This window comes from Ornithodoros turicata, chromosome 3, assembly GCF_037126465.1.
Source record: "Ornithodoros turicata isolate Travis chromosome 3, ASM3712646v1, whole genome shotgun sequence".
NCBI classification, from domain to species: Eukaryota; Metazoa; Arthropoda; class Arachnida; order Ixodida; family Argasidae; genus Ornithodoros; species Ornithodoros turicata.
In genome coordinates this window covers 102,528,641-102,554,889 of record NC_088203.1, presented here as the reverse complement: position 1 = coordinate 102,554,889, position 26,249 = coordinate 102,528,641, and the positions used below count along the sequence as shown (strand labels likewise).

General features: G+C 44.3%; 3 protein-coding genes and 1 long non-coding RNA gene across 6 annotated transcripts; 2 read left to right on the top strand and 2 right to left on the bottom strand.

Moving 5' to 3' along the window:
* Positions 1 to 76: 76 nt before the first annotated feature.
* Positions 77 to 2,002, bottom strand: LOC135389030 (protein C1orf43 homolog). 2 transcript variants are annotated; one of them, XM_064618966.1, is made up of 7 exons: positions 1,385 to 2,002; positions 1,212 to 1,313; positions 1,027 to 1,144; positions 905 to 973; positions 679 to 842; positions 567 to 625; positions 77 to 505 (listed from the first exon to the last, which is right to left on the bottom strand). In XM_064618966.1, the coding sequence occupies exons 1-7, from the start codon at positions 1,439 to 1,441 to the stop codon at positions 283 to 285; spliced, it is 792 nt and encodes a 263-aa protein (XP_064475036.1). In that variant the 5' UTR covers positions 1,442 to 2,002; the 3' UTR covers positions 77 to 282. The 2 variants fall into 2 exon arrangements, with proteins under 2 accessions (XP_064475036.1, XP_064475037.1); XM_064618967.1 differs by having other exon boundaries at positions 905 to 958; positions 1,385 to 1,997.
* LOC135389031 (uncharacterized) lies at positions 1,846 to 4,606 on the top strand. The gene is made up of 4 exons (XR_010421559.1): positions 1,846 to 2,571; positions 2,709 to 2,803; positions 2,927 to 3,044; positions 4,042 to 4,606. It is a non-coding gene; the product is annotated as an uncharacterized LOC135389031 (long non-coding RNA).
* Positions 4,607 to 8,154: 3,548 nt separating this feature from the next.
* Positions 8,155 to 23,512, top strand: LOC135389028 (OTU domain-containing protein 7B-like). Its single transcript, XM_064618963.1, has 11 exons — positions 8,155 to 8,388; positions 8,822 to 8,914; positions 8,996 to 9,172; positions 11,198 to 11,455; positions 11,543 to 11,641; positions 12,118 to 12,245; positions 13,122 to 13,246; positions 16,686 to 17,002; positions 17,865 to 18,028; positions 18,090 to 18,264; positions 19,082 to 23,512. The coding sequence occupies exons 2-11, from the start codon at positions 8,842 to 8,844 to the stop codon at positions 19,669 to 19,671; spliced, it is 2,106 nt and encodes a 701-aa protein (XP_064475033.1). The 5' UTR covers positions 8,155 to 8,388; positions 8,822 to 8,841; the 3' UTR covers positions 19,672 to 23,512.
* LOC135389029 (tRNA (adenine(37)-N6)-methyltransferase-like) lies at positions 21,474 to 26,210 on the bottom strand. 2 transcript variants are annotated; one of them, XM_064618964.1, is made up of 6 exons: positions 26,109 to 26,210; positions 25,874 to 25,986; positions 25,620 to 25,812; positions 25,306 to 25,478; positions 24,962 to 25,237; positions 21,474 to 24,300 (listed from the first exon to the last, which is right to left on the bottom strand). In XM_064618964.1, the coding sequence occupies exons 1-6, from the start codon at positions 26,201 to 26,203 to the stop codon at positions 24,035 to 24,037; spliced, it is 1,116 nt and encodes a 371-aa protein (XP_064475034.1). In that variant the 5' UTR covers positions 26,204 to 26,210; the 3' UTR covers positions 21,474 to 24,034. The 2 variants fall into 2 exon arrangements, with proteins under 2 accessions (XP_064475034.1, XP_064475035.1); XM_064618965.1 differs by having other exon boundaries at positions 25,620 to 25,770.
* Between the last annotated feature and the right edge of the window lie 39 nt (positions 26,211 to 26,249).

Sequence of the window (26,249 nt, the reverse complement as noted above, 5' to 3'; positions counted from 1 at the left end):
AAGGCTACTGTGTACTTCGCATTTCATGCTGACACTACATCCCAACAAGCCTCTCCAACATTTTGAAATTGTCATCTGCTATATTGAAAGCCTTTATTCCATTCTAATACCATTGATTTCACTTCCATAGGAAGTATTCAAGAACGTCAACATCCCTGCTATTGTCATTATATACATCATAGTCCACGCCACACATCAGACATTATGTACACATATAAGCAGCCGTACTGCAACTGGTCACGCAATTATCATGAGATCTCTCCGCCGAGACAACAGCCGGTGTCATACGGATGTTTCGAGAGCAGCGTCGCGGTTTTTCTCTTCAGCCTCCGCGAACGATAGCGATGTTGGACGACAGCTCGTCAGCGGCTCCGTGCCATTTGTAACAACTGCAGTCGTCAAGTCTGTTGTCGACGAGAAGTTAACGGGAGATAACTCTGCGGATGTGTTGGGCCGCTGAGGAGCAGCATACCTCTTAGGGCCATTCATGTTTGGTATGTTGATGCTGGAAAATCATCATTCATCAGCACTCTCAAGAGACTTTGAAGGCTTCAGGATATACTAACCACGATCGCAGTTCTTCGAGGATGTGCATGTATGCCATGTATTGTTCTTCAGCAAAGTCCTGCAAGGTTGGTTATGCTTTAACGGGTGCCGGCAACAGTTACTGGAGGTTACCTTCGGACTATGACGAGCCTGTTCGTACAGATCGAGAAACCTGTACACGTTTCTTGGGTCACAGTTTGCCAGCGGACCGTCTTGAAGCTGTCTGAGTAGGAACACCCTCACATCCTGACCAGGACATCGGACTCTCGTCTTGTCGGCAGATTGCAGGTCAGCTTCTGCAATGTTGACGAGCGTTTGTCCATATGTTAACGAGCACATACCCAACAAGTGCCTATACCTAAAGTTGCTAGGCAGTCTACAGCTTTCATCCGCAAGAGGTGAGGCGGGCGGACTGTAAAAAGCAGAACTCAAAAAATTAATGTACTGAATCTGTATACAATTTTTAGCATTGTTGCTTACTTTGAGCCAGACTATTTCCTCCAGTGAAATGCATTCCCTCTTGTTGTTTTAAAAGCACAGGTTCATAAGTGATGTCCTTAATGGTCAACAGTCGCCTGTCAACTTCATCGTGAAGTGACTATAAAGAGAAATGCGTGCCTTGAAATGCCGTCCGAGGCTTTTCATGGGAACAACGTTCATCGTACCTTTGACACTCCGTATCCAATAGGAAAGTGAGGACTGTTTTTCGACTTCAAAGTGAACCTCATGATTTGACGTTTTGCGAATATGAACAGCAACAACAGCATCTGCAATGTGCATTGCTGTAGCATTCCCCACCGAGAAGCTCTGATGATTATAGGAAGCAGAAACAACTCACCATAACCCCGAGGCCAATGCAAATGATGATAGCAACGCCTGAGAGTCTATCTGCCATGCTTATAGTACTACAAAATTGGAGATGGTTCGATATTTGGACATACTGTCGATATTCTAGGCGTACTACCAAGCGAAGTAATATACGACTAGGTAAAGTGATCTCCGCCGTTTTAGCTCTAAATGTGACCCTCTCTGTCCAATTGCTTTTCGCCTTCGTTTGACCACACTCGCCGAAATCGCAGCACACGGACGTCGGAGTACTTCGACGACTTCACTTCGCAAGCTCGTCCTAGAACTAGAACCTAGAACCGCTAGAACTTCGTCTTTTGTTTTTGTTTACAACTCGTAGTCGTAAGTCATCAGCCATCAACATTACACCGACGTCGATCAACCAAAATAATACTGTTCGAAATAGCCCTGACATGGAAATGTTGCAAAGAAAATTTCCAATTATATGTTAAAGGTCAGATATGCCGATTTTGAAGTGCCGCAGAACTGAGCGATACTCGCGCTGTGTGTTCATTACCGAACACTGAATATGTGTGCGAAATATCTTGCTCCAACTGTTCGTAGTTTTTTAGAAAACAGTTTTTTTAGTTCCCACGCCCGGTCGTCAGACCGTCGGCAAACCCTGCGCACGGGCGCACCGACGTCACTGCTCTCGGTTTATCTGTCTTTGGCTTGGCATGGACTCTTGGCTTGGCTGCTTGGCTTCTTTCGTTTCCTCCTCTGTGGATCGTACATAAGCGAACAGCTGTTATGTTGTTGCTAAGCCGGAAACAAAGCATGTGAATGTTTTTTTTTGGCACAGCGTCGTTGGGAAAGTGCACTTCCTTGTTCTGACCTTGCCTTTTATGGGCTGGAGCGATATGAATCGTAAATATGCCACGGCGAAGTTGTCGAAGATGCGAGAGTGCTACGCTGTTAGAACAATTCATCGGTGCATTCAAGTGTTACCTATTATAAGCTGCCAAAAGACCAAGCAGTGCGAAGCTCTTGGCTGACAGTGGTGCCTGCTAATTTCCACTGCAAGGATTTCGTCCACGAATGTTATCATAGGTTACGCGCGACTCCAGAGGCAATTTGGAATCTCGGCACGAAATCGTCTGATGAAAATCTGAGGTGCCCGACGCATAACATTTTGAACGTGCCACGGAGGATCAAGGCAAAAAACGAGAGCAAAAAATGGTAAGTCGAGGTTCATATATAAGAAATAGCAAGCGTAATGAATCGATTGTGCAGCTGTCCTACTGCGCTTACTCTGATATAACCACGATTAACAACACAATAGTACTATTGATAATCTAACTTCTGAATTATCACAGGTGCACGCTGAAGGCGGAAATGAAGCATGATCTGGCTTGCATCTGGTCATGAAGAAATTGCTGACACGTTAGTTGCAGTCCACCTCCACCAACAGGTATGACAATGTGATGTTATAATTTGAGTATTCATCTATGTTCAACTTTTCATGTGCACTCGCATGCAGACATTTTGACACCACTTTTAAATCTGCCCTCAAAGTTACAACCTGTGCTTCCAGGGTGGAAAACAAAGATCGCCATTCCGATTAGCTGCTATCTCCCAGTTCAAGCACTTTTGTGTCTGGACACTGGTTCCTGTGGATGGGGTGTTACAAGCTTTACTGTCTGATATAGAAGGTACGTTACATTAGTTCAGTTAATTTGTCTTTTGCACATTTTTGTTACTGTTAGTTGGATTACTGTTGGACATACAATCCTTTGACACACCGAAGCTGATGTCGCCTCTGATAACATTTTAGAATTTTCAGTGTCATGAACGTCCATTGAGGAAGGTGCCTTTACTATCTGTGAATCTTCAACTGAAGAATAGCCCAGAATTCATGTTAACATTGTCTACTCTTATTAATTCACTGTCTGTTTTCTGAGAGCTAAGAAAAATGGAAGCTATTTATTTGTCACAACTTCACACTGGATACTGGTGTGGTACTGGCTTGACATGTAAGCTAAAATACCTGGATTCTACAATAATTATGTTCAACTTGGTGCATTACCGTGGGCAATGCCACATTCACTACATTTTTAGTGGGTCCGGTGCACAAATACTGTGTGCATACTGAATACATACATACTGTTCGATAGGCAAAAATACCTGAGCAGTGCTGTGTAGTCTTTTTACCCAAAGTCCATACTCTTACTGCAAAGTCACAGTACGTAGAACAGCAATGTGCAGGTATGCTGCGATAGAGATTCACAACAGAAAGAAGACTGTTGAGAGCATCTAAATTTTAATGAGACGAGACTTTCGTGCACAAGGCTGCTCTTGTCAATGTCTGACATGAAGTTACAAAATCCCAGAATACATAAAACATGTTGTAATGTAGAGAGCGAGGGGTGGTACAGACATAAAGATAATTATATAATCATATATAATAAAATAAAAAGGGGGTACGACTGCCCCCTCAACTCAACTCGACAACTCAATAACTCTACTTATTCTCTACCTTACAACATGTCATATATTCTGGAATTTTGTAACTTGATGTTAGACATCAAGAAGTACAGCCTTCTGTGCAAAAGTATTCTTTCTGTTGTGCATAATCATTATGCAGTAAATGCGACTATCCATTTCTTGTCATTAAATGCTTTTCCTTTCTTTCTTTCTTTTTTTCTGCAGTGATGAGCATCCATAAGGACACATGCCAGAAAGGGAGTCTCTTTGGGATGACAAACCCTCATCACCTCATGAGGATACAATGGTTGACGAATGGTTCTCAAGCACATCGAAACTTCCAACAAATAATTCATGAAAAAGCCAGTCAGTGCTAGCACCAGGAATTGAACGTGGGCCATCCTGCTAGCAGTCAGAGATGTTCAGTGGTGTAGCCACGAGGGGGCTAGGGGGTCTCGAGCCCCCCCTACCTGCCACGGACCGACCCACACAAATCGTGCAAATCCGAGAACATAATATATGGGGGGGGGGACCAGTGTGACTATCGCGAAAGTTCTTGCAGTTCATGGCGTCTATCTAAGAAGCATTCTTGAATGGTTTTCAAAGTATGAGCTTTTCAAAATACTTCCAATCTCGTGACACCACTTCATTGGTCATGACAGCCTATACATGTAATCGTACTGTGAACATCTAAATCAACTATTTTCGTTCCCTTTTTTAATCCTCAGTTTGAAGTGTGCACAAGTATGTGTGTGTTGTCGACACAGGATCAGCGGGGGGGGGGGGGGGGGAGTTTTCGTATCGAGCCCCCCCCCCCCCCCCTACCTTTGAGGTCGGGCTACGCCACCGGCGATGTTACATTTCAGGCGCTCATTGACTTTTGGTGAATTACTTGTTGACTTTGTCCCAAAGTGGAGCTCGCTACAGCTCATTTGCTATCTGTTAATGTTGTGGCGTGTGTTGCGTTTTTTTCTTTGTGTGTTCCAGACTCAGAACGGTTAATTTGGATCAGGTCAGGTACGTTTCATTTAGACATGGCAAACATAAAGTGGTGTTTCTCAACACAACTTAGCAGTGGTCTTCATGCATTACTGATACAGGCGTGAATAGAAACCTAGCCAGAGCAGCTGATACACAGAGAGAACATAGCCCGTGTGTGTTTGTCTTTTCCACCGCAGCCCTTGGGTTTCCTCCCTGATGGCTACACATGTCAGGGATAGGTTTCAGAACCGGTAGTTCCCGCCAAGTGTGAATTGCTTTTCAGGGGATCATCACACTGGCAGATGAAACATATGGTTTAAATTATTTGCAGGACAGGAATTGCGCAGCTTCACACAAATACTACTACTATGACGTAAGAGTGGTTTAAAATCTATATTTTTTGTGTTCCTGACATTATCGCACAAGATGTAGTATCCACTATGATCCTTTATGTGGGGGGTATGTACAGTGCAATCAACAGATGCTATTTACAAATCTGTGTTTTCTACTGTGTTGAAATGGGGTAGTTTGTATCTGAGAGCCATAGTGAAACACAGGCCCTCGAGAAACATGGCAACACATTGCAGGGACTCTGGATGCTGCCTAAATTTCCAGAACACACAGCTCAAGGCAGCGGTTAAATAACAAGTGGTTAGAGAAATCAAAGATAGTTGCATCCGTAAGCAGTCCACTGTTGGATTTGCTTCTGTCAGAGATACGTTATCTCAAAGGGAACGCACGGACACACACAGAATGATACTAGGGCTGCCTGTGAAATAGAATGAGGAGAGGGGAAGATATATAACCTTTTTCTTGTCTGTTATTCTATTGGTTAAATTGTCATTTTCTTAGCAGCGTATGTGTGTATATTCCAGAGTCTGCTAATAAATATATCAGTTTAGAGCTAGCAGTCGCATTGTAGATGTCTCATCCTGTCCTTGGTTGCTTGTGATTCACTATGGCCATGCTTGCTAATGCAAAAACAGAAAACAAAAAAAGACAATAGAAAAACACGGAAAGAGCGACCTAAAAAGCTGCCTGTTCTAGTGCTCACATGGAGGCAATGCAATGAGGTAACATGTTCCATTCATGAATTGTGCATAGTAGTACATATCACAACGGCAACCGATTAATCAGATTTTTCTTAAGTACTTTGTTTTTTTTTTAGCTTTGTTTGCACAGTCTATTATTGGAGCTTTATGTGATTCCCCTCTTCAGATACTTTAAGATTGCTGATGCTGTGCAGTTTGTTAATTTTGAAACTGTACTGTGCTGAGGTACAAAAACAGAATTGTCATATCTGCATTTGAGCACATTGGAATAATTTGTAAGTACTTTACTTGTTGACATTAATATTTGCACCAGGTCACAACATTGTTGATTTATGGAAAATGTAAATAAATATATTTATTTGCTTGCCAAACAATGCACAAATGTCTTCTTTTCTAGTGAGATATTCCCTGTTCACCAGACATAAATGTGGAAAAGTTAAAGGGGCACAATGATGGTAGAGTCTAGCGTTGCTTTTTGCCACTTCACATATATGCACTGTTATTCGTGTGCACATGTAGGAATAGGAAGGTAGAGGATGCGCATAAAACATTTTGTATGCAGCCACACATATGGTTCAGAAGATTAATTAGATGATGTCCAAGCATATATAATTGTGCTTCATGTGCAATGGGTATGCTAACGGATTGCTTCCATGAAGCCTTTTTATTTATTTTTTATAAATTCTTTCTATAAATGTTATTTTTGATTTTATATAAATTTCATATTACATATTGTATACTTATATTTTTATAAATTTTATACTAAAAACTCAAGTTACACGGCCCCTGTAAGAGTGCCCTTTGCAAATGGTTTGATAACGTGTCTCGAACTGTAAAGGTAAGAGGCAATCGAGAATGCTGCAGACAAGGTTGCAACTTACATATTGCTTATCACGTCCTACATACAAAGTGCTTTGTACAATAATTCCTGAGCACGGAATTAATCCCGAGGCTGGCCAGTGATGTCACCCACGACGACAAGTCACATAACTGCCTTTAATACTTTTACACCCCATGGGCTGAGTTGTGAATTGAAAGAGCACTCTACAGAAGGATACGGTGCACCTGATTTCTAGGATCTATGCTATGCCCTAACTCTTCAGACACCACATTTCTAAGTGGCAATATGTGCTCTGGTACTTCTTTTGCGTCTGCATAGTGTGCAACGACATGGCTACTGGAGGTTCCGTGTGCATGTTTTTGTGCGACGGTGTTCATTACAAACAATATCCAGATGTTAGACATAAAATGCAGTAGCTTGTAGCGTACCACACAACGCAGCGTGACATGGGAGTGCGTGATTCAAAGAAAGCTTCTGGAAAATACACAGAATCTCACAAAAAGTTTAAAATGTGATTTGTATTTCGTTTTACGTCTTTCGTCGTTACATACCATCGTCGACGCTGTTGCACATTGATAAATCGTACGTAAAACTTGTCCCATAGCAGTATGCGGTTTCTCAAATACATAGCAAAATTTTCCTGCAGTAATAAAACGCTGTCGGCACTTTCTTGCTGACACGGCTGTCGAAACGTCAGCCTCTACAATGGGCAAGTGCTGTAAAGGGGCTAACGCAGACGCGACTTGATACAAATTGTACGTGCTCACAAAACACAAACGACGAATTCCAGTCACAACATCGCACAGAGGTTGGTTCGCGAATGAGTTCGCAGCTGCTGCACTGTTTACTTATCGCGGAACGGTGGAACCCGGCTGTCCGCCATCTTCAAGCACAGATACGTGAAGCCGCGAGAAGCCGTAGCTGAAATCCACTGACAAGTACGAAGGCGCGTACACGTCACAATGCCCGTTCGGGCGCATTTACGTCATAAAAATGGCTGCGCCCATGTGTGTTTCGGAATGAATTACCTATTTTTTTGACATGGTACTGTACCGAACTGAGAGAATGAAGGTGTATTTTGGGGAGAGCTGGATGTGGGCTTTCAGAATATCACAACCGTTTCGACTATTTGGGATATCGGCATAGCTGACCTTTAACGAGCAGAAGTTTATTATCTTATCACAGTGTTACAATTATAGTGACCTAGAATAACACAGTGAGTCCCGCTCTTTCTTGAGCGACGTCACTACTTGTGAAGACACCGCCACACCGCTATCTTGCATAGCGCTGTGATTCGCAGCGTGGCAGAGCCGTTCGCCGTTCTATGTCACACTGCAGAGCCACGCTGCTGTGCGCAGCGGCCCCTGGCCGCTTTCTGCCAAATGTACCAAAAGAACCGTTCGGCTATGGGCAATGCTTTGACTCACTATCCTTTTCTAGTACTCGGTCCTGGTGTCTGCTTGTGTGAAACTACGGCGATGGCTCGTTTGCTGGATTTGCACTTTCGTTTCCTTCTGTGTGTTGTTTTCTTCGTGCATCCGCTATGTCAGAAGCAGAATACACCTGCGGTACTTTGTTTCATTTGAGTTTACTGGACGCTACAGTTGTGCCATTTGCATCGACAATTGAAGCGTTCTCGACGTAAAAAGACGGTAGATGACAGGGTCCCGTGAGGCTGCCTCGATCCCAACCTGGAGGGTGGGTATACGTCGTCGTGAATAATTTAGGCCTAGACTTTTTGTTTATAAATAGTCAAAGCCGCCTTTATATTGCGCAATCACGTAGACGAAAACGTAGCGGTGCGAAGTGAGGTCACTCCTTGCTAAAACATCGTTGAATGCGGATGAATCGGCCCATACCGTTCGTATCCATCTTGACTCCCTCAGTTGTCTGACGGGATAAATTGATTTCTGCTAGTTACGGCCCACATCGAGTTCAAAGTGTCGAGTGTAGGCAATCATTTCAGATCTAAACCTTCTGTGTAAAGTAGTCGTGTTGTTTTGTGCTGTTACAGTTATAAACGATTCATGTTGTCTAATCTGCGATGTCTGAAGAGCAACAAGGTTCGCATGGGATATATGCATCTTGAGATATGTTACAATACAAGTTATTTATTTTTTTTACACCATAGTCACTGAAGAAGAATGTGGTATGGATTCTATGCTGTCGGAGTTTGTGACTCAAACTGCGGCCGATCCTGGCCTAGCCAGGGATCTTCTAGAAGGTACTTATTCCAACTTTTATTTGTCTCGACCGACCGTGGGATTTTCCGTGCGTTTATAAGGGGTTTGGAATAAATTTACAGGTCACCACTGGGATCTACAGTCTGCCTTAGCAGCGTACTATGTGATGAATGGCATCGGGACAGTATCGGCAATGTCCATGGGTGCCCACGGTGACACATGGGACACGGTCGACGAAACCGACAAAGACAAGGCTGTGTTACGTAGGTTGGATTCGCTGGAGGTCGAGGAAGGATCAGGTATGGCTTCCCTGCGATCGTCAATACCTTTTTTTTTTGTCTGTGTGTACCCCCCCCCCCAAAAAAAAATCTTGGATTTCCATACATACATCCATTAATATGCCATGTAACAAGTTCAACATGATTTCCAAATACACTAGTGGGTAGCGATACTAATACAGTGTCAGAAGTTGTTTCCACGAAACAGAAGTAACAACATGCGAAAGCCGGAATAATACAGTGGTACTCGGAACTGTATGTGCCATTTGCAGCGCCTGCAGTGGGACCACGTGCGATACCCCTAGTGGGAGAGGTGCGCATTTCTTCCGGGAATCATAGCAGATGATTTTGTGTGTCACTGCCATGCTGACCGTAGGGAATGCTGACATTCAGCGCGTTAAATTTAAAGAAAGCTTATTTGCGGAAACAGCAACGCAAAGGGCTTTAACCTTTATAAGAGTGGACATGTGAGCGACATGACAGCACATGGCATATTAGAGCAAAATCCCACGTATCAGAGTCTGCTACCTATGTCAGGGCCTGACTTTTTCGGGTTTTATTTTTGGCCAAATTCGGGGGGTAAATATCGGGTGATATTTTTCATTTGAAAATTCGGGTGTATTCGGGTTAAATCCCGTTACGGCATATTCTGTCGTCAGGAATTCGGGTCTATTCGGGTGATTTTTTTTTAAAATAAAAATTTGTCTTAACGTGGAACTAATGTTTAGCAATGTTATCAAACTTTATTTTAATGCACGCTTATGAGTGTACCACGCGACCCGGATGTTTTCGGGTAGATTCGGGTTAAACCCGAATTTTACAGATTTCGTTCGGGGGGTAAATATCGGGCGGATACGGGTTTAACCCTAAAAAGTCAGGCCCTATGTGTTGGCTGCACCGCACAGAAACTTGCGTTGTCATCTTTCAGGCAGTGAACGCACAAATGTAGAGTTTATGTATGTGAACTGTTCACGTTTAGGCTGCATTCACGTGTGCCAACTTTCTTCACCAACTATGACCAACGTTCCAGTTGGTCCGAGTCGACCGACACCACCGACCACGACCAACCCGAGTTGCTCCGAACCGGTCGCTGACCGAAAACTCCAGAGAGTTGGTGGTATTCTAGCTGGTCAACGAGAGGAGCATTGCCACGTTACTGCTGGTGGCGTGATGTGATTTCGTTCGTGCCGTACTACTTGGCATGGGTTCAGATCCTGCGGGTGTATCTCGGACATATATTTCTTCTTCTTTTTTTTTTTTTTTAAGTAAACTCCACACAAATATGTCGCCAGGCATTTTTGAAGATAATGATGATCTTTTGGTGATATAAACTGACTTAGGCTCGAATAATGACAGTTAGAGAAAAGCCACTATCAGTTGGACTTGATCCCACAGCTTGCGATTGCCGTGAGGTTGTTTGTGGGTGAGCTACGCAGAGTTGATACATGTGAACACGGCTTCAGACACACACGCACACACAAAGCCTGTTTAGTTTGCTTTATAAATGTTATTCTCTTCGAAGTCGTCAAAAAAGGACCCCTGCAAAGCTGTACTTTACAGCTTTTTGTCTGTGCCTCCACACCTGATTGGTGAAAATAAAATGAATTGAAAAAAGAATTCTCAGTGAAATAAATATGATATAAGAAAACGATATTCTAAATCCTAAAGTGAACGTTCCCTCGACTTTATTGTCGGGCCTTACCAGCTCCCAAGGCCTATTTTATTGTTATTTTCTAATACTGTTAGTCCCAAGTGGGACCATTACAGGGGGATTCAACACTACCGCAATCACCAGTCATAACACTAATCGCGAACAACAAAATTAACAAATCAAAGAATCTCATTGAGGGACCACAATACTTCATTTCAGTACACATTAAACCAAAAAGTGCCCGCGAATCATTTTTCGAGGCAATTCTGCCAAAAAAGAAAAACATTTTCCGCAAGTGGGAAAGGTCCTCCGCAGTATTTTATATTTATACTCTCATTGAGGCTGTGCGCATTATTTTTCTTTAGCCACCTCATGATTAGTTAAATGCCTCGCAGGGAAAAAATTGTCTCGTGGAATATCTCGTGCCACGGACAACGCCACCCTGGTATGGAAGGCTCGGTCGGAAGTTGCGCAGGACCTGAGCGGCGGAGGGCCCGGCCGGGCGGGCGACCGCAGATTGTCACAGCTCCTCCTGGAAACCCCCGTGTACACCTTCACGCTTCCGGACTTGTCCGTGCACCCGCCCGACTTTCGTGAATTCCTCGAGAAGGACCTTGTGGAAACCTCTACGCTCGTTTCTTTAGAAAATGCTGGTGAGATGCCCCACCGAGTGTGTGTGTGCATGTTTCTTTTCGTTGCATTTATTTATTTATTTTCTAAATGAACTACTTGCATAATAGGTAGACTGAATTGGTGGGCGGAGCACGGTGTATCGCAACGCCTTTGGCCGCTGGCGACCTCTGGTGACGGCAATTGTCTGCTTCATGCAGCCTCCTTAGGTGTGTAATTACTGTCAGTGGGCATGTTTATCAGTAGAGCCTGAAGTTTTCGGGAAATATTTTTTTCTAAATTCGGGGGGTAAAAATCGGGTAAATAAACGTGCGCACTAAATTTACACGAATTCGGGTGAAAAAAAATTCCATTACGCTAAAATCGGGAAGAAATCGGGCTCAGTTATTGAAACTAACTGTAGCGGTTTGGTACAAGCGGTGATGTAGCTACCTTTTTCTGCCAAACAAGTAAGATGGTGCATACCTACAGATATCCCAGAGAGGGCAATTTGCTTGGTAAAAATCGGGTTTCACCCTAAAGAGGCAACCTTCAATTCGGGGTGCAAATTCGGGGAAGAATCGGGTAAACCCCTAAAACTTCAGGCTCTATTTATCAGCTTTTTGCTGTTTGTGTACAACGACCCGCAAAAATCAAAGCCGTCGGAATTGAATCACTGACAGTATTTTCTGATTGGATCCTGCAGGCATGTGGGGATTCCACGACCGCCTGCTAACGCTGCGGAAGGCCCTGCATGCCCTCCTCACAAAAAGTTCCTACGCAGATGCCTTCTACCGACGGTGGCGATGGCAGACGTCTCTGCAGAACAAAGAGGTAAGACGTTACCAGCTTTCACAAAATCCCTATTAAAAAAACTTATCACTGCGCATGGAGCAATTAAGTCCCTCCCATTGGTCGGGCGCCCTTAACGTGTTCCGATTGGTAACCAGAATTTCAAAACGGCACTCCGCGCTGACTCACCTGCGGCCCGTGTGCTCTTTCGGTGGTTTCGTTCTAACCGTTGATGTCGATGATGTCTTTGATGATGTTTGATGATGTTGATGATGATGTAGCGAGTTTGGGCTCAACGAACATGCTCAAGCACTGTCGGGTTTGGAACACAATGACAAGAAAATGGGATTCATGTAGCATCACACATCATGTAGCACACAAGAAGAGGACATGATCATTGCAAGATCATGCGCACTTGTGCGACACTTGTTCGTTATTTGGAATATGCTGCGTGCACACTTTGCAAGTTTGAACTTTGCTGCAGTGTGCCAGAAATCGCAACATAATGGATTTTGTACGTTCTGTGTATGTATGTACGTATGTGTTAGGCCTTCGAGTTAGTACGGTGCACGAAATAAATTTCCACTCAAGCCGAGACTTTCCGGCATTGTTTTGAAATCCCAGAATAACAGAACGGAGTGCACGAAAGCTAGTAGCATAGTAGACGTCGGCGGTAGCCGGAACAGGCCAACCAGGGCGGCAAATGGAATGGGAAGGATTCTGATTGGAGGATTGAGCGAGAGATCGACACATTCTGATTGGCCGTGTGTCCAGTGTTGTGTGCATTACCCTATTACTATGGGCTATTACGGGGAGCTGCGGGAGACTGACGCCACCTTTAGGTGGCAACCGCAGTGCAAGTCACCAAGCATTTCGAGCACGTTCTGAGCGTCATTATATCTCCGCGCTTGTCTTCAGGCAGGGCTGGTGTACTGTGAAGAAGAGTGGCGTCGAGAGTGGCACACCTTGCTCAAAATGTCTTCCACGGAACCCAGGTCACGGCCTTATCGATCAAACGACGTGGGTACTGCCACCGTCAAAGGGTCAGTCATGCGCAGCGGAACATATTATTATTCATGAGTGATACAGTCGCCGACCGATTTTTCGGACATGCTCGATTTTTCGGACTCGTTCGCGGAACGGCCGCGGGTCCCATAGAGGTGATGTACAAGAACGTCCAATATTTCGGACGCCGTGCAGCTCCGTCACTCGATATTTCGGACTCTGTTTGCCCAACCCGCAAATTTCACTCTTGGGGTGACGGAAAATATTGGTATCATCTGAAATTCGTATCAAAAGAAATCAACCAACTAAAATTTTTAGGCAAAAAAAAATAGGCAGTGATGATTGTTGACATTTCATTCCTCTGAGTAGAAGAGGTCTGTCGTAGCGCCTTTACATCTTCGTTTTTGGCCAGCTGCCCAGCACGTGCTGTCTGCCCGCGAGTCGCGCGACAGCGCTGTAAAGCGCGCTTCACCTAAAGCTTGCATGCGTTAGGTGAAGCCTACTTGCGGACTTGATAACGGCAGTGCCTCTGATAGTGTACATTGACAAAATGTCGCTTCGGGAAATAGAAGTTGATGTTATCAGGCAGAGCTGGAAGCGCGTTAGGAGAGCATCGACAAATTTTTCCAGCCTACTAGGGCTTAGTAAAGTTTATTTGGAAGCAAAATTCGTTTTTTCGGACTGCTCGACTATTCTGATTTTTGCGAGATCCCCGCCGAGTCTGAAAAATCGGACACCGACTGTACATTGTATTATGTACGGTTGAACAGGCACTCTCCAGAACTGTAAACAATATTGCACTAAACGAACTTTTGCACTGTTGTTGTCCTGTATAGGGATGGGCCAATTGAATCGGCGAATCCTGGAATCCTAGGCAGGGATTCGAGATTCAGGAATCCCAATCCTAGTGCCCCAAAGCGGCGACTGAATCTTTTGAATCCACCAACCATGTTTGTTTGTTTCTTTTTAAAATTGGTGCCTCCGAAGCCTGATTGGCCGACGGGTGTGTTCTTGTTTCATTCGAGATTTGTAAGATTTCTGGATTCACAGAACCTTCCTTGGATTCGGATTTGGAAAAATTCTGGATTCGTCCCATCTATAATTCTGTATCTTTGACTGCAGAAAGCAGCATGCCACAATAAACTTGTAAGGCATGACATCCAGTAACATTGTAATGGATGAGGCAATAAAACATGCTTTGTGAGGCTTTTGTAAGCAATTGAAGTATGCAACTGGCCACTGTGAGGCTTGTGTTGTGTTCGTCCTTCTTAATTGCCTCATTCATTACAATGTTCCATGAGAAAGATGCTGCTCGCTGTGAGTGTGGATGTGGGAGTGACTGGCAACAATGTCAGAGGGAATCTGTTGAGGATGATTGCTTGTCCCCGTGTTTCCTAGTGTTGTTGTTGCTATGTTGAAGAGAGTGTAGCTACCATGGTGTAGTTGACTGCGTTGTAGTTGGTTGCGCGAATATTCGAAATTTCGAATATGAAACAAATATCTGATACTATTTGCAACCTAGTTTCAGTATTCAAAATCTTCAAATATTTTTCGAATAGTACTGAAACGAGGTATCGCTATTGCCATTCTGCAAGTGGGCTTTGCCTCGTTACATCCAAGAGTTAGGTGAAGCCGACTTCACGTTACCGCCATTGTCCTTTTGGTGTGCGGCTCCTTTCTGCAAGTCGGCTTCACTTCATTACACTCGAGCGTTACAGCACGAAGCCCGCTTTACATTGTTTACAATATTCTGTCACTAAAGTCGACAAATTTTGTGAGCTCATGATCAACACTGTACATGGTACATGGTAAACATAGAAATGAGGAGATGCACACAAAGCAGGCTGCACGGAACATGTTGACTAACTCTCACTGCAGTTCATCCCACTAATGCAGTCTGCCATACACAACACAGAGGGACCCTTCTCTCACGATATGTTATGCTGGGTGAAAAAGGCTCACAAGTTTGGGGCAGAACATCATTGAATGAGCACAACACCACAAAATATTTCACCATGAGGTATTCGAAATTATTCGAATTGGACCTTTTCTGATTATTCGAATTCGATTCGCAGTGTGGGCAGAACATCATTGAATGAGCACAACACCACAAAATATTTCACCATGAGGTATTCGAAATTATTCGAATTGGACCTTTTCTGATTATTCGAATTCGATTCGCAGTGTAAGTGAAATATTCGTAAACTATTCGCAACGGAAATTTCGCTATTTTGCGCAGCTCTAGTAATTGGCAGCATCAGAGCAATCAGAGGGTGTGGGTTCGAATCCCACTGCTGCTGCCTTTTCTTCAACTGCCATCGTTCAATTGACACCCAGTGTTTCCTTTCAAGATCATTTGGTCGATACAGCCTGACAATGCTTACCTTGAGACATGGCGGGAATGGTTCCAGTGCACGCACAGCACCGTTGCTGAATGAGGTTTCAGAAATTTTGAAATTGCAGAAACATGTTTCTTTGCGGGAAATTAACAAGCTGGCGAGGACTGGCAATATGATATCGGCAGAATGTACAGCTTGGGACAGTGCGGAACATTGGAGCGACACCCTAGCTGCAAACAGGGGCGGACATTTTGAGAGATGGATGGAATAGCTGGTCACCCATTTCTTGTTCGATCTTTTCCTGACAGCTAGCAGGGGGCCACTCCGGTGAAGAAATACGCCAGTGCCGTGTTCCATAAACGTTTGTTCCAAGCTGTACTAGTCACGGGGAACACAAATACGGAGATTGAAATTTCTTCCCCTATTTTATGTTGTATGCCAAGAAGCAGTAGTATATACAAAAGCATGCAGCTAAGAAGTACAGCAAAAAATTCCTTCCGCATGGACAATTGAACCTCTGTATGCAATAAGTAGGGCCTGACTTTTTCGGGTTTTATTTTTGGCCAAATTCGGGGGGTAATTATCGAGTGATATTTTTTATTTGAAAATTCGAGTGTATTTGGGTTAAATCCCGTTACGGCATATCCTGTCGTCAGGAATTCGGGTGTATTCGGGTGATCTTTTTTTTTTAAATAAAAATTTGTCTTAACATGGAACTAATGTTTAGCAATGTTATCAAACTTTACTTTAATGCACGCTTATGAGTGTGCCACGTGACCTGGATGTTTTCGGGTAGATTCGGGTTAAACCTGAATTTTACAGATTTTGTTCGGGGGGTAAATATCGGGCGGATACGGGTTTAACCCTAAAAAGTCAGGCCCTAGCAATAAGGTGATAAGTCGAAAAATCCCAAACCGAGAAAAGAGGCCTGATCTGACGGACGGTCCCATTGACACACATGCATTTCCCGTTTTTTACCGTCCTGTAGCGGGTCAATAAATAGCGATACAGTCCTACATTTTCTTTGGCAGGTACATACTGGTATGTACATGTCATTTCAGCAAAAATAGTAAAAAGGGGATAAATCGACTTATCCCCTTATTGCATACAGAGGTTCAATTTGCTTGTCCTCTTCCAGGAGCTTGGAGTTGGTCCACGAAGATCCTGCCACGGGTCGAGGAGGGGGAGGGAGTACGTGCACTTACGAGAGTCTGGAAGAGATCCACGTCCTGGCTTTGTGTCACGTGCTTCGACGTCCCATCGTGGTGGTCGCAGATACGGTTTTACGGGACGTCGCGGGACAGCCGTTGGCCCCCATCCCTTTCGGTGGGATCTACCTTCCATTCGAGTGCCCCCCGGAGAGGTGCCATCGATCCCCCCTCTGCCTCGCCTACGATGCTGCACATTTTTCTGCGCTCGTTCCTATGGAAGGCGGTGTTCCACAATTACCCGTTGGTGAGCGAATGTCAAATGCTTCGAATATGTGCCTGCATGATCGGTAGAGCCTGAAGTTTTGGGGTTTAACCCGATTCTCCCCCGAGTTTGCGCCCTTCAAATTGAGGCAACTGAATAAAGGCAACTGAAGGTTGCCCTTTTTAGGATGAAACTCAACTTTTACTAGGCAAATTGCCCTCACTGAGATGTCCGTAGAATGTAGAAAAAGAAGTCACAAATTTTGCGAAACAATAAGGGCCCCAAGGTGCATAACTAGAGCCTGTGAAGTTTTCGGGAAGTATTTTCTTTTATATATATATATATATATATATATATATATATATATATATATATATATATATATAAAAAGGGAGGGGGGGAAATTGGGTAAATGAACAGGTGCACTAAATTCGTGGGAATTCAGGTGGAAGAACTTCCCGTATGCTAAATTCGGGGAGAAATCGGGCTAAATTACTCAAACTAACAGTTTGGTACAAATGGTGATGTAGCTGCATTTGCTGTCAGACAAGTTAGTGTGCATTCTAACTTGTCTGGCAGCAAATGCAGCTGCATCACCATTTGTACCAAACTGTTAGTTTGAGTAATTGAGCCCGATTTCTCCCCGAATTTAGCATACGGGAAGTTCTTCCACCTGAATTCCCACGAATTTAGTGCACCTGTTCATTTACCCAATTTTTACCCCCCGACTTTATATATATAAAAAAAAGGATTAGTACTTCCCGAAAACTTCACAGGCTCTAGTTATGCACCTTGGAGCCCTTTCTGTTTCGCAAAATTTGTGACTTCTTTTTTTGTCATCTCGTGTTTCCCAGGAAGTTGTGTCGGGCTAATGGCTAGCACCGCAATTCCCTTCTCCTTCCAGCAATTCCGCTAATAGACGCAGACGGAAAGCTACTCCCCGTGCAGTTCGCTGCAGATCCAGGCCCCGGCGTGCAGTGGGGTAGAGACGAGAACGATCCGAAGGTTATCAGCAAGGTCACTCCCTCGGAAACTGACAAACTGGGCTTGCTCAGCAGATTCCTCGAGGTGACTACCTCCGGCTCGGCGGGAAAAGGTCGTAGAGTACGGATTTGTTTTCTTTTTGCAGGTTAACTGTCTCCCATCACTGTCTCGAAGAAGCTCTACCCCAGGTAGTGGAGAGATGATGACGAACGGGAAAACGAGCAGCTTTGATTCCGACGACGGAGCGCAGGAATCGGGACCCCACCGGAGTCGAGCCGCACGTCAGCTGCAGACGGTGGCGAAGCAGTTTGGCAGCATAGGTGAGCGAGTGAAGCGTCCCCCTTCCACTCCGCAGACTGTTTTTATGTACCGTATTTTCTGGTGGATAACACGTGGATCACACATTGAAAAAAAGTGCTGCGAAGGGGCGCTGTGCGGAATCTACCGGTGCGCATCAGAGTCTTTTTCCGGAAGGATGCCGGGCGACCTGTAAACCCAACATAACCTTGTGCGGGGTCCAATGCAGCAATCTCTTATTAGAGAGATAATCAATGGGCTGATCTCGTGCAAAAATGGAAAGTAGGCTTCCCAAGTCCCAGGGGACCTTTTTCTCTGCAGCCCCATTGTTCTTGACTGAGGGCAACACGGCACTATAGTGCTGGACAAAATTTTACGGAACGCGCCTTCCTTCCTCAGAGCGACACGCTAGCAGCGAATGGTACCGTACGGAATTACAGACACGTGCCTGTGTAGCCCAGTCACCTGTTTACGCAGTACCATTCGCTGCTAGTGTGTCACTCTGAGGAAGAAAGGCGCGTTCCGTAAAAAGTTTTGTCCACTGTAAAATTTTGTCCAGCACTGTACATGTGAGTCAGGAACGGGTTCGACTGTGTCTAAGACACAATAGACGACTTGTACTCAACGTACAGGTTTTGGTTACCGCGTACATTAAGGGTGATGTAGAACCTTGTTCCTGCGCAACGGTACAGCGTTTGGATCTTTGGGTGGTGCGCATCGTACATCGAACTTTTTCTAATTTTTGTAACTTTAGGGGCTGCGCGTTATACACCGGAGAACATGGTACACAGCATGCCTTTTGTAATCTGTCGGTACAAACCAGCGATGTCCACTGTCCAGGCAAAAGTATGAGTCGGAAGTTGCGGAAAAACTTTGGCAGCATCACCCGCCGCGGCGGATCTTTCAAGGGAGATTCCTCCCCGTCCAAAGACAAGCGTTCCACCACTCCGTCCTCCGACGGAATCCTAGTCGCTGCACTCCACACGGAGCGCAGGCACGAGTACCAAGAAGAAATGATCCACAACTACCTGAGCTCCGCACGAGTCCGCTTCCGCGAGCGACAGCGAGACTCGTCCACTTCTTCGACGGCACTTCCTACGCAGCCCCATTATCGACCACGCGGATCGATACCAGTGGAGTGTGTCAACCCGGGTTGCACCATGTTTGGTACCTCCGCGACGAGCTACCTGTGCTCGCAGTGCTACTCTCGGCAGAAACAGGCCGAGAGTCAGCAGCGTCGATCCGCCGTTGCAATGTGTGGGAACTCCGCGTTCTACCGGCACACCGACGGGGAAATGGTTGCCGCGGTGACGAGGGTGCCCTTTGGTAACCGGCCTTCCGCGGAGGAAGCAGACAGGCTTCGGAAGAATGTGGCAACCATGGGATACACGGAACTGGCCGTGGATGTGCCTGCTCCGCGGTTGCACTGATAGTAATCGACGTCTCTCGTTTTGTTCGACCAAGTTTGACTGTTAACTGAGCCCATTAACTTAATACATAAAGGCTGTACCTAACTGTGACAAGAACCCCTGCCCTGATGTAATCAGTTGCAGGTGATTCCAGAGTCGGCCGAAGTAATGCTGTACTAGAATCAGCCTAACCTCACTTTTATACGGAACGAGAAAACATAGGTATGACTTACGAGAATGTGGAAACCCGCAAATATGTTTTCTAACACACTGTGACTGCGTGTGCCGCTTGTTTTACGTTCTGCCACTTGTGCGTGCTTGTTCTGTTTCTTTTTTTTTTTTACGTTTCTGTCTTTATGTTTATGTGTAGTCGTCACGTGAAACGGGGCAGAGTAAAAGTTGCACAGACGCTGCGTCTTCTACCCTGATAGCGGCGCCGTACCTACAGGTATAAAATATAGTAGTATAACAGAGTATGTGTCCTATTTATGCGCGACATTCTAAAGCGTGTCAGAAGACCCGACAGTAACTATATTTTGACGATATAATATACATATTATATTAATTAACGGAGACACTTTGTGAGAAAAGGTTATCAAAATGTAAAGGTGACACGAAGAGATACACTCATGTTGCTTCAAGGGGTCAGGCATGAGATCCGTTACGACGATGGCTGTGATATGCAAGGTTGAGAATCTCTATGTACCGATAAAGGGCGATATTTTTTTTCTCCAGCAACGTTCTTGTAGTGTTGTGTATGATGATGTTTGGGTAGGGTGAGCGCTAGATTGGTAAGCCATTCAGAATGGCTGGGGTACTTGGTCCACAAATACGTGTGACAAGTATATGTAGACTCGATGCTGTGTTAGTGACAAGGGCAATGAACCCGTGATCCTAACATGTGGCGCGTAGGGCACTGTTCAGAATGAAGCTGTCGGTCCTTGCGAGCGATTCAAATGTGTTGTTTTCTATTGCGTACCTGCATCGTCCATTTTACATGCACCTCGGCAGCCTTTTTTTTTTTTTTTTTTCTTTCTTTTTGTGGAATGGAATGTTTGGAGAGCTTTGAAAACCCACCGACAGGAGTGGTAAAAATGGAAGCAGTGATTCATTTTTGTCCCTTACTAACATTTATTTTTTTTGCAAAAGCTAGGCAGCGTTTTATGGTGTCACAATGTGAGGAACAAAGATTTTATGAAGTTCACAACTCGGAACATTATTTCTTTTAGGGCGTGATGCTTTCATTGTATTTATTTTGTCATTTCTGCTACCATTTACCTCAACTCATATTTTACGTGCACAGCGTTGAATGTACTAAACTTCACAGCTTTTCCAAACAGCTTGACAACGTTCCTATCAGCATGTGTTCAGAACAGTCGGCATAATGAGCAACAACCTTCCGTACAACTTTCCTTCCTTTTGTTTTGGCAGCTGTTGATTTAGTAATGTAACGCGTGTTCTTGCCAGCAAATGCGTGATTGTGATATTTTCGGCATATACTTTAATATTACACACACACAGTTTTTCCTTTTTTATCGTTATTAATTATTCCGTAGATTTCCCCAAGGTTTTTAGTCCTCTTCCACATTTCCATGATAAGTAGCTCCTAAATACTATTTCAAAGGTCACAACTTGCTGTACAATGTTCCATAAGTATACTGAAAGCTAGACTTAAAACTAGTTTTGCGTAGATGCAGTACTAACACAATACTAAGGTATGAAAAACCTGCTTTTTTTTTTTTACAAATGCATGTGCTGCTACAACATCATACTGACTAATATTGCACGGGATACATATCATATCTTGATTCAAGTGACATTAAAGCAGTGTGTGAATCGTTTATTCCTATTGTGTAACATATCTTCATTGCAAAAACATTTTTAATTCCACATTGATATGAGAAAAGAAAAAGCTATAACGTCAACTGACAAAGTGCTCTCATCACGTTAACATGCTCATGAAATTAAACACAGCACTCTCTTTCAAGCTCTCAAAATGCAATAATATTTCAACATCTTATTATATACCTTTATCTGCAATGGGACTTTTGGAAGGACGTTTGTGATAAGTGCACCTTCTTAGGCCAAGATATCATCGGTTGACTAGTTTGGCACAGGCTGGAAAGCTGGGTCGACGACTCTGTGACGTGACAGCAAGATGCTGCTTCTGCCAATTAATCAACCTGAGTCCTCTGAACCTGTATAAATACAAAGCTGGAAACTTTGACCAGTCCTCGTGGTTGTGACTTAACATTTCTTCTGAATAGCTTGTGTGATTCATAATGGTCTTGTGTGGTTCAGTGATGCATGGGAATGGGGACTGATTTGGGAGATGTTAGCATGCTTGTGCTGAAAACAGTTTAAAAAGGCCACGGTTGTCTTTGCTTCTTTGTATCGCTGTAAAATTCTGATCTGATGTTCACATTGCGTTCGCTACGTAAATGAGGGGCTCGGTACCACAAGAGCACATAAGCACACACAAAAAAAAACTACATAACAATACATAACACATGAAAAACACATAATACATAAAAACAAAACCATTACATACAAAATTACATAAACCATGAGGTGAGATAAAGGATGTTTGCCAGGCGCATTTACAGCATGAGAGAACTGATGTTCTGAGGCTGGAACAACATAGAAGGGACAATCACATACAGGACATCACATCATCGGAGTGACCGGTTTGTCCCTTGAGATGAGGCACCCTGGAAGTCGCTGAGAAGGCGTGTTAGCTTAGCTCAATTGGTAGAGCCCTAGACCGGTAATCCAGAAGATGTGGGTTCGAGTCCTACAGCTGGCTAACCTTTTCAGTGACTTTCATCTTTCAACATTTACAGCATTTTTTGCGCGTGCAGGGATCATGCTAGTACAGTCGACCGCTGTTTATCCAGGAGAGCAGAGGGAGCCATCAGTTGTCAACAAGTGCTGTGTTTATTTTAGAGGGCATAGGAAAGTGTCCGTCGTCATTTGCATAAAATTACTACAGACATTCAGCTCCTATAAACTCTTCAGCTGACGGGGGGGCATGCATGGTAAAAGACATTGTTCAAAGCTACCGAATGACCTTTTCTTGTGGCACCAAATGAGTGGATCGGCCAATGAAAAGGGGGAAAATTCCCCCAAGTTATCACCCCTGATTGACGAAAGTGATTTGCAGAAGTGTCTGTTGGATATTTTCCTTGGCAGTCTGTTGAAATTTTTGTCGGGATCCGAAAGGCCGAAGCCCGGATAGATGAAGGCAAATTTCATGGACCGGAATCTGCCTCTACGTTTCTTGTCCGGATAGTACAGGATGCAGATCAATGAAGTATGGATAGACGGAGGTCGACTGTAACATTCAAGACTAGACAAGACTAGACATACAACTCCATGGTAGAGTACCGGAGTTGAAGACGCTGTGGTATTGTGTGCCATCGAGCCCTTCATATACTGTGGAGCACTTTGTTTTTGCTATTCACTTTACGATTCTAGTAAGGTGATCCAGATAGGATGCCAACTTGGTACGAGGCATCCAACATAGTTCGTACACGAAGATTACCAATGATTGTGGAACATAATTTGATATAAACGTGTTTTTGCACCTGCAATTTATTTATTTTTTGCAATTTATGTGTAGAGGTACCAGAAGAGAGGAGGAGTTGCACAAAGTCTAGAACATTCTTTTGCAAAAGAAATTCAGTACAACACGAGCTTGTTCGAAATGTAGCGCTTCTCTCACTTCGGGGGTCACAGAGCCAGCGGTGCTGGTGTGATAGGTGTGCACGCTGACGACCAGTTGCCAATGAACGGTTACTTGCTTGTACATGACCAATAATACTTGAGATCTGGAATTAAACTGCTAGGACTCTTTTCTCAACTGGTTGTGTCTGTGTTTTCTGAGGTTGTCTCGACTCACTTGGCTCGAGGAGCCAGGCCTGTTCCATCTGGAAAACTTATTTCTATCAGCATCCAGTACGTGCCGGATCAATTATAAATCATGGCTGACGAGCACACCATTTACGTAATCTCTTCCTCGATGCATGAAATGCTGTGTGGACGGTGGATGAGGTGGCACTTTTCCATTTGGATGGCTGAGGGTGGAGCAATGACGGCACCACTTACGAACTGAGTGTGACAACACTCACTGTTCACCTGGTATTAAAAATCTTGTGCAGAAACTTTATGGCAATGACACAGGATAAAAATGTTTCTGCTACTTCGTTTGCACTCAAGTAAAAAATGTGGCTTGTACAGACTCGTGTACGTGAGTAGCTTTTGAAATACAGAGTCCATACAGACTTCGGGAATGAGCCGACGCAGGGTATAACGAACGGATTCCACTGGATTATCCCAGGTAACTGAAAAATCCAGCGGAACATAATTATATGTAGGAACTTTCTTACGCAGGTAAGGATGACACTTTGAGCACTTCAACCCTGTTGTCAAAGTCGTCAAACCAAGCTGTAACGTGAATCGTGTCGATCACACAGTAATAGAGCCGGTCGGCGCAGTGCTTTTTGCGATACACAGATCGTGGATCCGCACTGAGCAAGTTGATGAGTGCGTTACGTGCGCGATCAACATGTTGAAAGTGGTGTAGGCAGAAGGCACAGTCTTCGGGGTGAGTCACATCAGAGCCATGGAATTGCCCCAGGCCTTTTTGTGCTGTAGGGCGAAAGGACACGGTATTAGGAAAAGGACTTTATTTCTAGCAGTATAATAACCTTTCGTTAACGCAGGACACGACAGGGATAAGAACTTGTGATAACAATTTACACGTTTCGTTAAAAGGAGGTTGCAACTTTTAACGTGAACGTAAATACCGTAGGACTTGAAGCAAAACCTTAACTGAAGCTAGAAAAATGATCTAGCATACGTTTTGATTAGAGCCTGAAGTTTTCGGGAAATATTTTTTTCTGAATTCGGGGAGTAAAAATGGGGTATGTAAGCATGCAATCTGAATTCATGCAAATTCGGGTGGAAAAACTTCCAGTACGCTAGATTCGGGGAGGAATCGGGCTCAGTTGCTCAAACTAACTGAACTGGTTCGGTACAAGTGGTGATGTAACTGTGTTTGCTGCCAAACAAGTTAGGTTGCATTCCTACAGATGTGTCAGTGAGGGCAATTTGCAGGGTAAAAACTGGGTTTCACCCTAAAGAGGCAACCCTCGGGGTGCAAATTCAGGGAAGAATCGGGTTAAACACTATAACTTCAGGCTCTATTTATGATGCTCTGAAAACCAGTCGACATCTCCAGCCCTTCCCTTTAAATGTTTCTCTATGAAAATTTAGGGCTATGCGTAAGTGCTGCTAACTGTAAACTTGCCAGATTCTGTAAAACCGACGGTGAGCGGGCGTATTTCTGATATCCACTTGGATGCTGTGACACTTGGAGACTCCGCAGCGGAGCTCGCTTCACCGCCACCATCTGGAGCTACGTTCTGTTGCACGGTGTCTGAGTCTTTCTTTTGGCCAACATCTTTTATATCTGGGGGTGTCGAAAATATGTCTCTCGGAACGTCATAATCCGGGATGTATGGCTTGATGTCTAATATCGGAGTCCCGTCGACTAGGTCCACCCCAGAGATGTAGACCGTATCACCTGAAATGCACTCTCAATGAACGGGCGTTTGCTGGAGCTATTGGACTAGTTTTAAAAATTACCTTTACCTTCTATTTTAATGAGGCGTACTAGGCTCAACCCTATCGGACACGGCCTGTGCGGCGATCGTGTGCTGAATAAACCGACGGATGCTCCGTTGAGTCGCGGAGGACACACTTTGCTCTTGTAGGAGAAACTCCCATCAGCTATTCGCTTGTTTCTGTCGAAGACAAATAGCAACCTTGGGAGACATAACGTGTGTGTTAAAAAACAACATGCTACTCCACAAGACGAACTTCCTACGAATTTCCTCCTACACATAGCCATACATTTTCTATTTTCACTGAACGATTGCCAATGGCGTAATTAGACACAGCCTCACCAAATGTGTGAAAATTCGTCCAAATTTTCGAGTGAATGTTGTGGGTTGTTGAAGATGGCTTTGTCGACTGTCAGCGTAGCCATGCAGTCCTCACACACGGAGGCCTGTCTGGGTGTTGCATTTTTGTTTGTGAACGGTGTCCTTATCCGACCTATAGGCACAAATGTGAACACATCTTGCTCCTTTTCGCAACCTGTTGAGGAACCAGCTACTTATAGCTTAAAGAATCAAGCAACGATTTGATCTGAAGCTACCTTTATTTCCCAGCACCAATGAGCACTGATCAGGGTTGTTAAATAGTTCTAGAATCTTCTTGACCTCCTCGCAATGATCTTTGAACTGCGCTTTGATCTGGTGCACGGATTTCCTGAAACGGAGACAATAAGGTGGGCGTACGTTTGTTTCACCGCTTTTATCAGGTTCCGACAAAATGACACGCAAGCTTCAAATTATGCACCAGCTGCACGTCTGGGATGCTTTCATTGTTACCTTATATTTGCGATTTCTCGTCGAGAAACACTTATTTGTTGTGTTAGAGCCTCTAAGTGTTGCAACGTCGTGCAAGTTTCGATAGCAGTAGACATCGCGAAATTCTGATGATGTTTACAACTACGGTGCGATCACCACGAC